The sequence below is a fragment of the Nerophis lumbriciformis genome, linkage group LG36, assembly GCF_033978685.3.
Source record: "Nerophis lumbriciformis linkage group LG36, RoL_Nlum_v2.1, whole genome shotgun sequence".
NCBI classification, from domain to species: domain Eukaryota; kingdom Metazoa; phylum Chordata; class Actinopteri; order Syngnathiformes; family Syngnathidae; genus Nerophis; species Nerophis lumbriciformis.
The window spans coordinates 7,541,688-7,555,089 of record NC_084583.2 but is presented as its reverse complement, the minus strand read 5'-3'; the positions used below and the strand labels follow the sequence as shown (position 1 = coordinate 7,555,089).

Below are 13,402 nucleotides of genomic sequence, written 5' to 3'. Positions count from 1 at the left end.
AAAAGTTGCGAACTTTATAGTCGATGTTCTCTACTAAATCCTTTCAGCAAAAATATGGCAATATCGCGAAATGATCAAGTATGACACATAGAATGGACCTGCTATCCCAGTTTAAATAAGAAAATCGCATTTCAGTAGGCCTTTAAGTCATCTACAAAGTGTATAAATCATTTAGAGAGGTGTAACATATGTCTTGAGTGTAAAGTTTGAGGTTCTTAATCTTCATGATTCTTTTGTGCTTTTCATAAAATGCATAACAAAAACCAGACGTTTCAAGGTCACTTCAAAATGAACCCCACAAGTGACTAGTAGAAATGAATCCTCCTGCACTTCAGCAAAACTCAAGTAAGTTCTTACAAAAAGCAGCAATAGAACATGAAGAAAAGACCTTGTCTCTCCACCATTGCTCAGCTACCCCTGATAAAAGAAATGCAAGTCAGCACAAGGCAAACACAGGAAGTGCTAAATTATTCAGAAGAACATATATCACCTGTGGACTATATGCAGACAAAATACCGTACTTTTTCTTTTCTTTTTTTTTCTATATCTTGGATTACTTTATCTGCAATGGCAAACTGCTCAAATAGAAAATATTCATGAAATGAAATATGAGCAGTGTAGAAAAAAGTTATTTTGCGTGTGTTGCTAGGTAGAATTCATGGTGGCTGTTCTGTATTTCTACTTGTGGCAGAGAGCACTGCTGCACCACACAGCTGAGCAAGGAGTTGATTCAAATAGAACACTATACTAGAATTAATAGAGATGTCCGATACGATCGGCAGTCCGATATTATCGGCCGATAAATGCTTTAAAATGTAATAATGGAAATTATCGGTATCGATTTCAAAATTATCAGTATCGGTTTCAAAAAGTAAAATGTGTGACTTTTTAAAACGCCGCTGTGTACACGGACGTAGTGAGAAGTAAAGAGTGCCAATAAACCTTAAAGGCACTACCTTTGCATGCCGGACCAATCACATAATATCTACGGCTTGTCACACACACAAGTGAATGCATTCCATACTTGGTCAACAGCCATACAGGTCACACTGAGGGTGGCCGTATAAACAACTTTAACACTGTTACAAATATGCGCCACACTGTGAACCCACACCAAACAAGAATGACAAACACATTTCGGAAGAACATCCGCACCGTAACACAACATAAACACAACAGAACAAATACCCAGAACCCCTTGCAGCACTAACTCTTCCGGGACACTACAATATACACCCCTCCCCCCCGCTACCTCCTCCCCCCTAAGCATGTCCCAAATTACAAGCTGCTGTTTTGAGGCATGTTAAAATAAAATAATGCACTTTGTGACTTCAATAATAAATATGGCAGTGCCATGTTGGCATTTCTTTCCATAACTTGAGTTGATTTATTTTGGAAAACCTTGTTACATTGTTTAATGCATCCAGCGGGGCATCACAACAAAATTAGGCATAATAATGTGTTAATTCCACAACTGTATATATCGGTATCGGTTGATATCGGAATAGGAAATTAAGAGTTGTACAATACCGGAACATCGGCAAAAAAGCCATTATCGGACATCTCTAGTAATTACTATACTGTAATTACTATATTGTAATCAACAGGGTTTACATAAGAAGCATGCAAACCAACAGTTGGCGACAAACTTCTCTGCAAGCAAATAGGGGTGCACAGAAAAAAACTATTCACATCCGCGATTCTTATTCATCCTAATTCGAAAACAATTCATTATTAAAAAAAAAAAAAAATCAATTAAAAGTTTTTTTTTTGTTTTTGTTTTTTTAAGTAAGAATTTTTTTAAGGCCTTTTTTGGTTTTTCTAACCTGCCACCTGTTGTAAAAAAAGTTTCATTATACCGTAATCAATATACCAAACACATTGTGAGAATTGATCTGATTCGTGTTGATTAAAAAAAAATCGATTCTGAATCAAACAGTCATCCTAAGAATCGGTAATGGAACGAGTCGTAAGGTGCCCCAAAGATTTACACCCCTACTAGCAAATCAGAGATATTTTTTTCACCTCAATCACACACACACACACACACACACACACACACACACACACACACACACACACACACACACACACACACACACACACACACACACACACACACACACACACACACACACACACACACACACACACACACACACACACACACACACACACACACACACACACACACACACACACACACACACACACACACACGACCAATTCAAACTGTCATCAAACAACTTCCACATTATTTTTTTTTAGTTAAACATTTTCTTTTGAGGTACTACTTGCAAACAAAATGGGTCCTAAAGATGTTTGTATCCAACTTAATACAGCATGTCCCATTATTCCCAATTAATGTGACTGAATCCAAGTGCTTAGAAATATAAAAACACAAACAAGGACCTGGAGTGCTGTTTTTTTTAACCACAGCACCACCTGCTGGAGATAGTAAGGCGCTGCTCAACTTGCCTGAATGCGTAATTCCCAACAAGAGGAGAACATGTACTGCAGCTAAGTGAACATTTTCTGCCTCTGTAATCGTCCATTGTTTGTTGAAGTGACCAGAAAATATACCCACACGGAAAATCAGACCCCTCTTCTTTTTTTTTTTCTTTTTCTTTTTTTTTTATATAAATATAAGTGAACATATATCAGTGGTTCGCACAATTTTTCTCACCAATTACCACCTTAGAAAAAACTTGGCTCTCCAAGTACCGCCATAGTGACCAACATTATAATAAAGTAGCGTAGTAGGCCTAAGTATTCATTAAAAACAAGGCAGATGTTCTATGTAACAAGTATATGTATGTGGAGGGGGGCGTGGCCTGCGGACCTGCAGCGAAGCGGGGTGTGCCAGGACCGGCTTCGAGATCAGCGACAGGTGCATAGATAGCCCACCTGGGCCTGCTTATCTAATCACCTGTCGCACTGTTAAAAGGCAGCAGCCGGGGAGGAGAGGAGGGTGGGTGGAGGAGCGAGAGAGAGAGAGAGACCAAGAGACTTGCTGAAAAGCACAAATAAAAAAAGACTTATTGAAAAATAAAACAGTGTCTAAACCAGGGGTCGGCAACCCAAAATGTTGAAAGAGCCATATTGGACCAAAAATACAAAAACAAATCTGTCTGGAGCCCCAAAAAATTAAAAGCCATATTACATACAGATAGTGTGTCATGAGACATAAATTGAATTAAGAGGACTTAAAGGAAACTAAATGACCTCAAATATAGCTACAAATGAGGCATAATGATGCAATATGTACATATAGCCTAAATAGCATGTTAGCATTGATTAGCTTGCAGTCATGCAGTGACCAAATATGTCTGATTAGCACTCCACACTCCACACTCCACATCAACAAAACTCACCTTTCATGCACAACGTTAAAAGTTTGGTGGACAAAATGAGACAAAAAAAGAAGAAAAAGAAGTGGCATAAAACACGTCCTAGAAAGTCGGAGAAAGTTATACATGTAAACAAACTACGGTGAGTTTAAGGACCGCCAAAATTAGTAGGACAAAACGGCGCTCGCCAAATACTCAAATCAGTGAAGCATGTTTAATATAAACAGTGTGCTTTGTAACAATTAGGGAGCCTTGTGTCATGTTTGTCCTCCTACAGAAACCATATTAAAACAAAAAATAGATTTTTTTCCCCTCATCTTTTTCCATTTTTCATACATTTTTTAAAAAGCTCCAGAGAGCCACTAGGGCGGCGCTAAAGAGCCGCATGCGGCTCTAGAGCCGCGGGTTGCCGACCCCTGGTCTAAACCCTGAAACGGAGCGGTCATGTCGGTGATTGGTGGTCCGAGGAACCCGGAGAGAAGAAATCTCCACAATGTAATATTTATATTTATTTATATGTATTATTTCTGGCCACTGTAACATTACACACAGTTTGAAAATGGGAAAATAAAACACTGTACTTTTATCGGGTGATTCTTTGGCGTGACACTGGGAGGAGCCGGCATACCACTAGTGGTACACGTACCAGTTTGAGGATCACTGATAAATATTATACACCAATAAAACATTTTTTAGCTGCTCGACATGTTTGATGCCTGTTTGTTTCATCATCATTATCCTAAAATTAGTATTCATAACACTTCAACTGTTAATTTACTAATTACCTTTGAGAATATTTCTCCAAGTCACCAATTAGTGACAGAAAGAAAAGCTCTGATTGGCTTGGGGAGAAGTTGTTTGGCGCCACCTGCTGGTTGGCATCTTTTTCAGACTGTTACAGTACCAATTCCCGCTGCTCTTATACCGGTACTCAACGATACTACGATACCAATTTTCGTTACTTTTGTGTATGTCCAACTGTTTTATAAAATTTCAGTTGTTGAAAAAAAATATATATTTTTTTAATTCAACATTTAACACTGAGTTGTGCCCAGTTATCTTGTTTTCTTACCCATCTATGTCTCATTTGCAAGTACTGTATGTATAGTATTATATCGTAGTTTTCGTTACTTTTCTTTTTGGGCTGTTTTGTGTTTGGCTTTGATCAGTTGAGCAGCCGGCCCTTTGTTTACACACGCAAGGAGCTGTTTGCGCTCTCCTTGCCAACGCTATGGAGATCGCGGCCGGACATTCCTAGTGGTTAGAGTGTGCGCCCTGAGATGGGTAGGTCGTGAGTTCAAACCCCGGCCGAGTCATACCAAAGACTATAAAAATGGGAGCCATTACCTCCCTGCTTGGCACTCAGCATCAAGGGTTGGAATTGGGGGTTAAATCACCCAAAAAATTATTCCCAGGCGCGGCCACCGCTGCTGCTCACTGCTCCCCTCACCTCCCAGGGGGTGATCAAGGGTGATGGGTCAAATGCAGAGAACTATTTTGCCACACCTAGTGTGTGTGTGACAATCATTGGTACTTTAACTTATATAGAGAGAGTATGGCCAACTCGGTTTCAAAGTTGGTAGCAAACATGGCGCCGTGTGGTCACGTGAGGGACTTTTGACCAATCATTTCGGAGTTCCTCTGGCCATACTCGCTCTGATTGGTCAAAAGCCTCCCCCGTGATCACAGGGAACCATGTTTGCAACCAACTTTGAAACCGAGGTGGCCAGGCTCTCTCTATACACGACTCTGGACTACGGTGTGTCGCCTCAGCCAGGAAGTAGTCTTTGCAATTAAGTTGAATGTGCCGGTCTTTTCTTTTTGTGTTTGAACTGTAAGCATCGTATTTATGACACGCCAGCTGTTTGATTGCAACGTGTTTCTTAATTCTAGATTAAATTTGGGGGTGTTGAAATCGCCATGTAAAACCGCTAAGGCTAATAGTTAGCATGTCTACGGCAAACCCAATGTAAATTAGCATTGAGCTAGTGAATTCACGGTCCTTTTGAGCAAACCCCTTCACGCTTTGTTAGCATGGATAAATATCACATTACCAAGAGACAGTCTGGCTTCCCTGAGTGCTTAACTGCTTGTTTCCTCGGCCAAGCTAACTCACGTCGTTTGATTTTAGGTGAATCGGTACCTGGTAGTGCCGAATTTGGTATCCATTCCTAACGGTCATTACGTGGACAGATCCCACAAGAGGTGAAAGGAGGTGATGATAGACGGGATGGAGACAGTTGCTGGACTGATGTTACAAATGCTATCAATTAAAGCTAAAATGAAAAAAATAGTAACCGCACCTTTGCTCTTTCCCTTAATCCTGCTCCCGGAGGAAACCACTCCCTCCAAGTTCCTGGAAACCAAGATACAACAAACAAGGTCAACCAACGGAGTCTGGAGGATACACGACACACACATACACACACATTCTTGTATTTGTTACCTTCTTGAGACCTCGGAAAAATTCCTCCCTCTTTAGGACCACCATTTCCAGATGTATAAAGATTTGTATTTACAACATAAACAATATATAAATACTATGCAAACATAAAAAAGGTACAATTTTAGTTAATTTTTATTATTTTTTGTTTGTACCGTATTTTTCGGACTATAAGTCACAGTTTTTTTTCATAGTTTGAAAACACTCCAGTGCGATTTATATATGTTTTTTTCCTTCTTTATTATGTATTTTCGGCAGGTGCGACTTATACTCCGCTGCGACATATACTCCGAAAAATACGGTAATTAGTTTTTAATCTTCATTATTTACTTCAAGTTATTACAGTATGTCTTATTTATTTATTTATTTTAATTAATTTTCAGGCATGTGATTTGACCACAATGAAAAAGACTGAAAAAATTTCTGGGGGTGCCAGGTCCAGGGCCGTGCCCTGGTGGGGGGACAAGGGGGGCGATGCCCCCCGAAGCTCCTGGTTTTTCACCAATTTAACATGCTAAAATTAACAAAGACAGCACCATTTGAAGAAAATATTTTAGTGTTTAAAGACATGAAAACATCATTAATAGAACATACATAACCCAATTATCCTAATGAATCACTGTATATGGTTCAGTCCCAACAGTATTTAGTCACTAATATTTACATCTTGTGTTCATTTCACATCCACAGGTGTCACATTGATCAGTGTTATTATCTACAGGAAAATAGGATATAGGATATAAATTTATGAAAATAATTAAACATGTTTAGTATTGTTTACTCATATTTGAAAATAGGAAATAATAATAATGTGAGGACACTGACATATTGCATGAAACAAGTGTGAAAATATTTACCTTCAAGATTGTTACGCCACTGACAATATTGTTTCAAGAGACTACATAAGAACTTAATATTACAAAATAGTATTATATGCACATTTATTTCAAATAAATTGTTAACTGGAATCAATAATGCGACTCTTTGAATTTCTGTAATTTCATAATATATTTTCACGTGGCTTTTTATTTTTAGAAAAACCCATTTATATTTCGCAAAGCAATAATTGGTTAATATTTAAAACAACCATGCGTATTTCGCAAGCAAATATTTTTTAGCTTACCTCATTATTAACAACCCTGTCTGCAACTGAAGTGGGTTGTTTGGGTGGATCTTTCCTCTCGATGTCTACGGCAGTTGTCGATGTAAACAAAGGATGAAGTCCGTAAGGTTTGCTCACTTTCGGTTGACATCCAAAAGTACCAGCTAGTGAAAAGTTTGTTTTCCTTGCTTCAAGTTGTTTCATATGTTTTTGGCGTTTCGCATGTACTTCCAAAGCCTTGAAACCTCGTGATCCATAGTCAATATTATCATGACACCACGTGCACAAAACCTTTCCGGGACGATCGATTTTCCGAATAAAATCACCGAACAAAGTCGTAACTTCCTTCTTCCCAACAGTATCAGTGATTTTCCTTTCCGTCCAGTCCCATCGAAACTTATTTTTGACATGTTTATCAATTTCTTTTACACGTAAAGCGTCCTTTCTCTCGAGAACCGACATCGTTTACATATGGAAAATGGCGGTAATAACCATTATGAATGATGACGTTAATAACGTCATCATTCATAACAGATGTCCTGATTGGTCACAAGGAACATATCGACCAATCCACTACGGCGTAATATAAACTACGTCTCGAATCTTGATTTAGGGTCGGGAAAAAAAACGGAAAAACGGGAGATAATTTTTTTTTTTCCCCCGAGATTAATAAAGACGGAATTCCGACTTTAGACGGAAAAATCACATGCCTGAATTTTGGCCAAAGGCGGCGCTTTTAAATTTCTTACACACACTTGTTATTACATATGTTGGCCAAAATGGGAGCACTTCAAATTTTTTACAAACTTGTTATTTCATATGTTGACCAGAGGTGAAAGAGACACACAGTCCAATTGAAAAATCCCTCCTTTTTGGGACCACCCTCATTTAGAGAGATTTTACCACCAGGGGTGCAAATGAGACATTGTCTATTAGATGCAACGGTTTTCCGTATTGGGACCATTATTTATGTCATCACTTGTTCACACCTTCTCATATGGAAGGTACTTTTCCTTGTTGATGTCTCAAGAAGGGTATAAATACACACTCACACACTCTTGTATTTGTTACCTTCTTGAGACCTCCGAACAATGCCGACCTCTTTAGGACCACCCTTTCTAGATATACAAAGATGTGTATTTACAACATTAATAATATATACATACTATGCAAATATAAAAAAGGTAAGCTTTTAGTATTTTATTTTTTTTGTTGCATTTTTTGTTTGTAATTGTTTTTTAATCTTCATTATTTACTTCAAGTTATTACAGTATGTCTTATTTATTTTAATTAATTTTGGCCAAAGGGGGCGCTTTTAAATTTCTTACACACACTTGTTTACATATGTTGGCCAGAGGGGAACACTTAAATTTTTTTTTACAAACTTGTTATTTCATATGTTGACCAGAGGTGAAAGAGACACACAGTCCAATTGAAAAATCCCTCCTTTTTGGGACCACCCTCATTTTGATAGATTTCACCACCAGGGGTGCAAATGAGACATTGTCTATTAGATGCAACGGTTTTCCGTATTGAGACCATGATTTATGTCATCACTTGTTCACACCTCCTCATATGGAAGGTACTTTTCTTTGTTGATGTCTCAAGAAGGGTATAAATACACACACACTCACACACTATTGTATTTGTTACCTTCTTGAGACCTCCGAACAATTAGGACCACCCTTTCTAGATATATAAAGATGTGTATTTACAACATTAATAATATATACATACTATGCAAATATAAAAAAGGTAAGCTTTTAGTATTTTATTTTGCTGAATTTTTTTGTTTGTAATTGTTTTTTAATCTTCATTATTTACTTCGTTTTTACAGTATGTCTCTATATACATATTTATTTAATTGTTTTAATTAATTTTGGCCAAAGGAGGTGCAATTCGATTTTCTACACACTTATGTGTTGTGTTGACCAGAGGGGGAGCACTTTTAAAACAGACAGTCAATTTGAAAAATCCCTCCTTTTTGGGACCACCCTCATTTTGATAGATTTCACCACCAGGTGAGCAAATGAGATATCTAATTTTTTTGTTTTTGTAATGTGCTTAAGGCCAATGACAAACGAGTCACAGAACACAGATGGCACCTGTGCCCCAGCTGTAGAAGCTAACTGTCAATGGCCACTATACTCTTAGTAGCGTAGTGTATTTGGTCATCCTATGGTCACATATGGGACGCGGGTTGTCTTACGTCAGCACCGGTAGTCGCAAAATCAGCTGTTCTCCTGGCGGGTTTTTTCGGGGATGAATAGGGAAGTCCTTTTTTAGCTGCCGTCTTGTTTTATCATATATTGCTGCCTTTGCACCTGTCAATGTTTACTTTTATATGCACATTAAATCAACAAAAAATCCGGACTTTGGAGCAATGTTCACGAACTGTAGTATTTGGCTCTCTATACGATGCAATGGTTTTGGTCCTAACTTGCTCACCGGTCCTCATATGGAAGGCACGTTTCCTTGTTGATGTCTCAAGAAGGGTAGAAATACAACACACACACACACACACACACACACACACACACACACACACACACACACACACACACACACACGCACACACACACATTTGTATTTGTTACCTTCTTGAGACCACCGAAAAATGCCTGCCTCTTTAGGACCACCTTTTCTAGATATATAAAGATTTGTATTTACAACATTAATAATATATACATACTATGCAAATAAAAAAAGTTAAGCTTTTAGTAAATTTTTTGAATCTTCATTATTTACTTTAAGTTATTACAGTATGTCTCTATATACATATTTATTTTATAAATTTTGGCCAAAGGGGGCGCATTTCAATTTTTTACACCCACTTGTTATTTCATATGTTAACCAGAGGGGGAGCACTTTTAAAAGCGACACACAGTCAATTTGAAAAATCCCTCCTTTTTAGGACCACCCTCATTTTGATAGATTTCACCACCAGGGGTGCAAATGAAACATTCTCTATTACGCCTGATCAATGGCCCCCGGGATGATATTTGATTAGTATTAGAACCGGCCCGCAGGCCACAGCCGCCTGCTGCTGTTTAGCACGCACCAATACTCCATCCCCCACAATGCAACGGTAGCCCGCAAACTCACTACAGCGCCGCAAGTGGGCCTTGGCTTCATTATTCATCAACATTCAGGGCAGATGTCAACTTTCAGCAACCCCCTCCCCAATAATGGCTAAACGGAAGGTGGGCGGTGAGAACAGGGGGTTTCAAGCCAGGTGGGAGGCAGAGTACATGTTCACGGAGGTAAAAGGCAAACCTGTGTGGAGTAAGTGTGGCTGTAATGAAAGAATATCATCTAAGAAGGCACTATGAAACGTCTAAGAAACACAAAGACAAGAATATGGACACGGAACAATTGGAAGAATTAAAACGAGGTCTTAAGTCCCGGCAGACTCTGTTCACTAAAGCCACATCACAAAGCTATGGTGTCGTTTTGTAACTGACACCATGTTAAAATATAATTGTAATATTTGAATGATGATAAATGAATGTGTTGTGGCAGTATGCAGATTTCACCAATGCGGCGGTTTGTGGAAACAATCGGTTGCTTTTCCAAACATTTTTAAAAAACTGCCAACGTTAGAATGCTAAACAGGAAGTGCTTAAAGTTTAATGACTTTGTAAAAACACTGAGACAAAGTCTAAGTTCATGGTGTTCTCCATGGTGTTTTTGAAACGGTGCCAATTTTTTCTTACGTCAATTGTTTTGCCAAGATAATTATTTGTAGTATGTGCATTTTCAGAATGTACTTGTTCTATTTTTGGCCAAAGTGAGACAAAGAAAAGAATCTGAAGTTGTCTTTATTTTTAAGTTATTATGCCATGATTTTACCAGTCCGGCTCGCGTGGGAATAGATTTTCCTTCATGCGGCCCTTGAGCTAAAATGAGTTTGACAGCCCTGCTCTATTACAAACCCCGTTTCCATATGAGTAGGGAAATTGTGTTAGATGTAAAAATAAACAGAATACATTGATTTGCAAATCCTTTTCAACCCATATTCAATTGAATGCATTACAAAGACAAGATATTTGATGTTCAAACTCATAAACTTTGTTTTTTTTTTGCAAATAATAATTAACTCAGAATTTCATGGCTGCAACACGTGACAAAGTAGTTGGGAAAGGGCATGTTCACCACTGTGTTACATGGCCTTTCCTTTTAACAACACTCAGTTAACGTTTGGGAACTGAGGAGACACATTTTTGAAGCTTCTCAGGTGGAATTCTTTCCCATTCTTGCTTGATGTACAGCTTAAGTTGTTCAACAGTCCGGGGGTCTCCGTTGTGGTATTTTAGGCTTCATAATGCGCCACACATTTTCAATGGGAGACAGGTCTGGACTACAGGCAGGCCAGTCTAGTACCCGCACTCTTTTACTATGAAGCCACGTTGATGTAACATGTGGCTTGGCATTGTCTTGCAGAAATAAGCAGGGGCGTCCATGGTAACGTTGCTTGGATGGCAACATATGTTGCTCCAAAACCTGTATGTACCTTTCAGCATTAATGGTGCCTTCACAGATGTGTAAGTTACCCATGTCTTGGGCACTAATACACCCCCATATCATCACAGATGCTGGCTTTTCAACTTTGCGCCTATAACAATCCAGATGGTTCTTTTCCTCTTTGGTCCGGAGGACACGACGTCCACAGTTTCCAAAAACAATTTGAAATGTGGACTCGTCAGACCACAGAACACTTTTCCACTTTGTATCAGTCCATCTTAGATGAGCTCAGGCCCAGCGAAGCCGACGGCGTTTCTGGGTGTTGTTGATAAACAGTTTTTGCCTTGCATAGGAGAGTTTTAACTTGCACTTACAGATGTAGCGACCAACTGTAGTTACTGACAGTGGGTTTCTGAAGTGTTCCTGAGCCCATGTGGTGATATCCTTTACACACTGATGTCGCTTGTTGATGCAGTACAGCCTGAGGGATCGAAGGTCACGGGCTTAGCTGCTTAGGTGCAGTGATTCATCCAGATTCTCTGAACCCTTTGATGATATTACGGACCGCAGATGGTGAAATCCCTAAATTCCTTGCAATAGCTGTTTGAGAAAGGTTTTTCTTAAACTGTTCAACAATTTGCTCACGCATTTGTTGACAAAGTGGTGTACCTTGCCCCATCCTTGTTTGTGAATGACTGAGCATTTCCTGGAATCTACTTTTATACCCAATCATGGCACCCACCTGTTCCCAATTTGCCTGTTCACCTGTGGGATGTTCCAAATAAGTGTTTGATGAGCATTCCTCAACTTTCTCAGTATTTATTGCCACCTTTCCCAACTTCTTTGTCACGTGTTGCTGGCATCAAATTCTAAAGTTAATGATTATTTGCAAAAAAATTTTTTTTTATCAGTTTGAACATCAAATATGTTGTCTTTGTAGCATATTCAATTGAACACGGGTTGAAAATGATTTTCAAATCATTGTATTCCGTTTATATTTACATCTAACACAATTTCCCAACTCATATGGAAACGGGGTTTGTAGATGCAATATGTCCTGGGCATGACGTTGAAGTTCATCCGGCAGTGGAGGCTCCTCTAAGGGGTCTTGGGGCACTAGGAGGTTAGCCCCTTTACTACTGTTACCCCAGGTGGCCCTTGGCAAAGGCCTAGTACCTGACTGCCCCCTAGCCAGGGATACGGTGAAGACCTCAACGGCGGAGCAGGCGGAAGACGGTAGATGTAAGAACTACCACAACGGCTGCGATGGCGGAAGAAGGCACCCCCACATCCATGTGGGCCCAGTTATGGGGAAATAACAACCCAAGACCTCAACGGTGGAACAGGCGGAGGATGATTGCTAACCCTATGGAGCGTCACAACGGCTGGGATGGCGGATGAAGGCTGCAGCAGAAAAGGGTCCCCAGTCGTCTTGGACTCCATGCCACTGGACCCTGACCTGGATCGGTCTAAGCACCGGTCTCCCCACGTTAAACAAAGTCACGCACAGGCATCCTCCATAAAGGGATACCCCCCTACCAGGAGGATCGTCATACTCGCTTCGAGTGACCGCCGATGATGATGATTAGATGCAATGGGTTTTTTTCCGTATTGGGACCATGATTTATGTCCTAACTCAGGGGTCGGCAACCCGCGGCTCCGGAGCCGCATGCAGCTCTTTGATCACTCTGATGCGGCTCAGCAGCTCACTTGCTGAACCCCCCAATTTTCCCGTGAGACTTCCGGATTTTAGTGCCTCTCGCAGAAAACTCCCGGGATTAATATTCACCGATTTTCACCCTTACGGCTATAATAAGGGCGTGCCATGATGGTACAACATTTGGCGCCCTCTACAATATGTATTAACAATGTGCCAGCTCAACGCTTGTTATACAATATACACCTCCTGCTTGCTCACGTACGTGACAGCAATGCATACTTGGTCAACAGCCACACAGGTTACACTGACGGTGGTCATATAAAACAACTTTAACACTCTTACTAATAATGCGCCACACTTTGAACCAAAACCAAACAAGAATG

General features: G+C 39.7%; 1 protein-coding gene across 3 annotated transcripts in view; it reads right to left on the bottom strand.

Moving 5' to 3' along the window:
* Positions 1 to 13,402, bottom strand: part of LOC133577032 (uncharacterized) — a 120,012-nt gene that overhangs the window by 81,207 nt on the left and 25,403 nt on the right. For all 3 annotated transcript variants that reach the window (XM_061930522.2, XM_061930524.2, XM_061930523.2), the window contains exon 6: positions 5,654 to 5,706. In XM_061930522.2, coding sequence (XP_061786506.1) covers positions 5,654 to 5,706 — 53 coding nt within the window. The remainder of the gene's footprint in view (positions 1 to 5,653; positions 5,707 to 13,402) is intronic.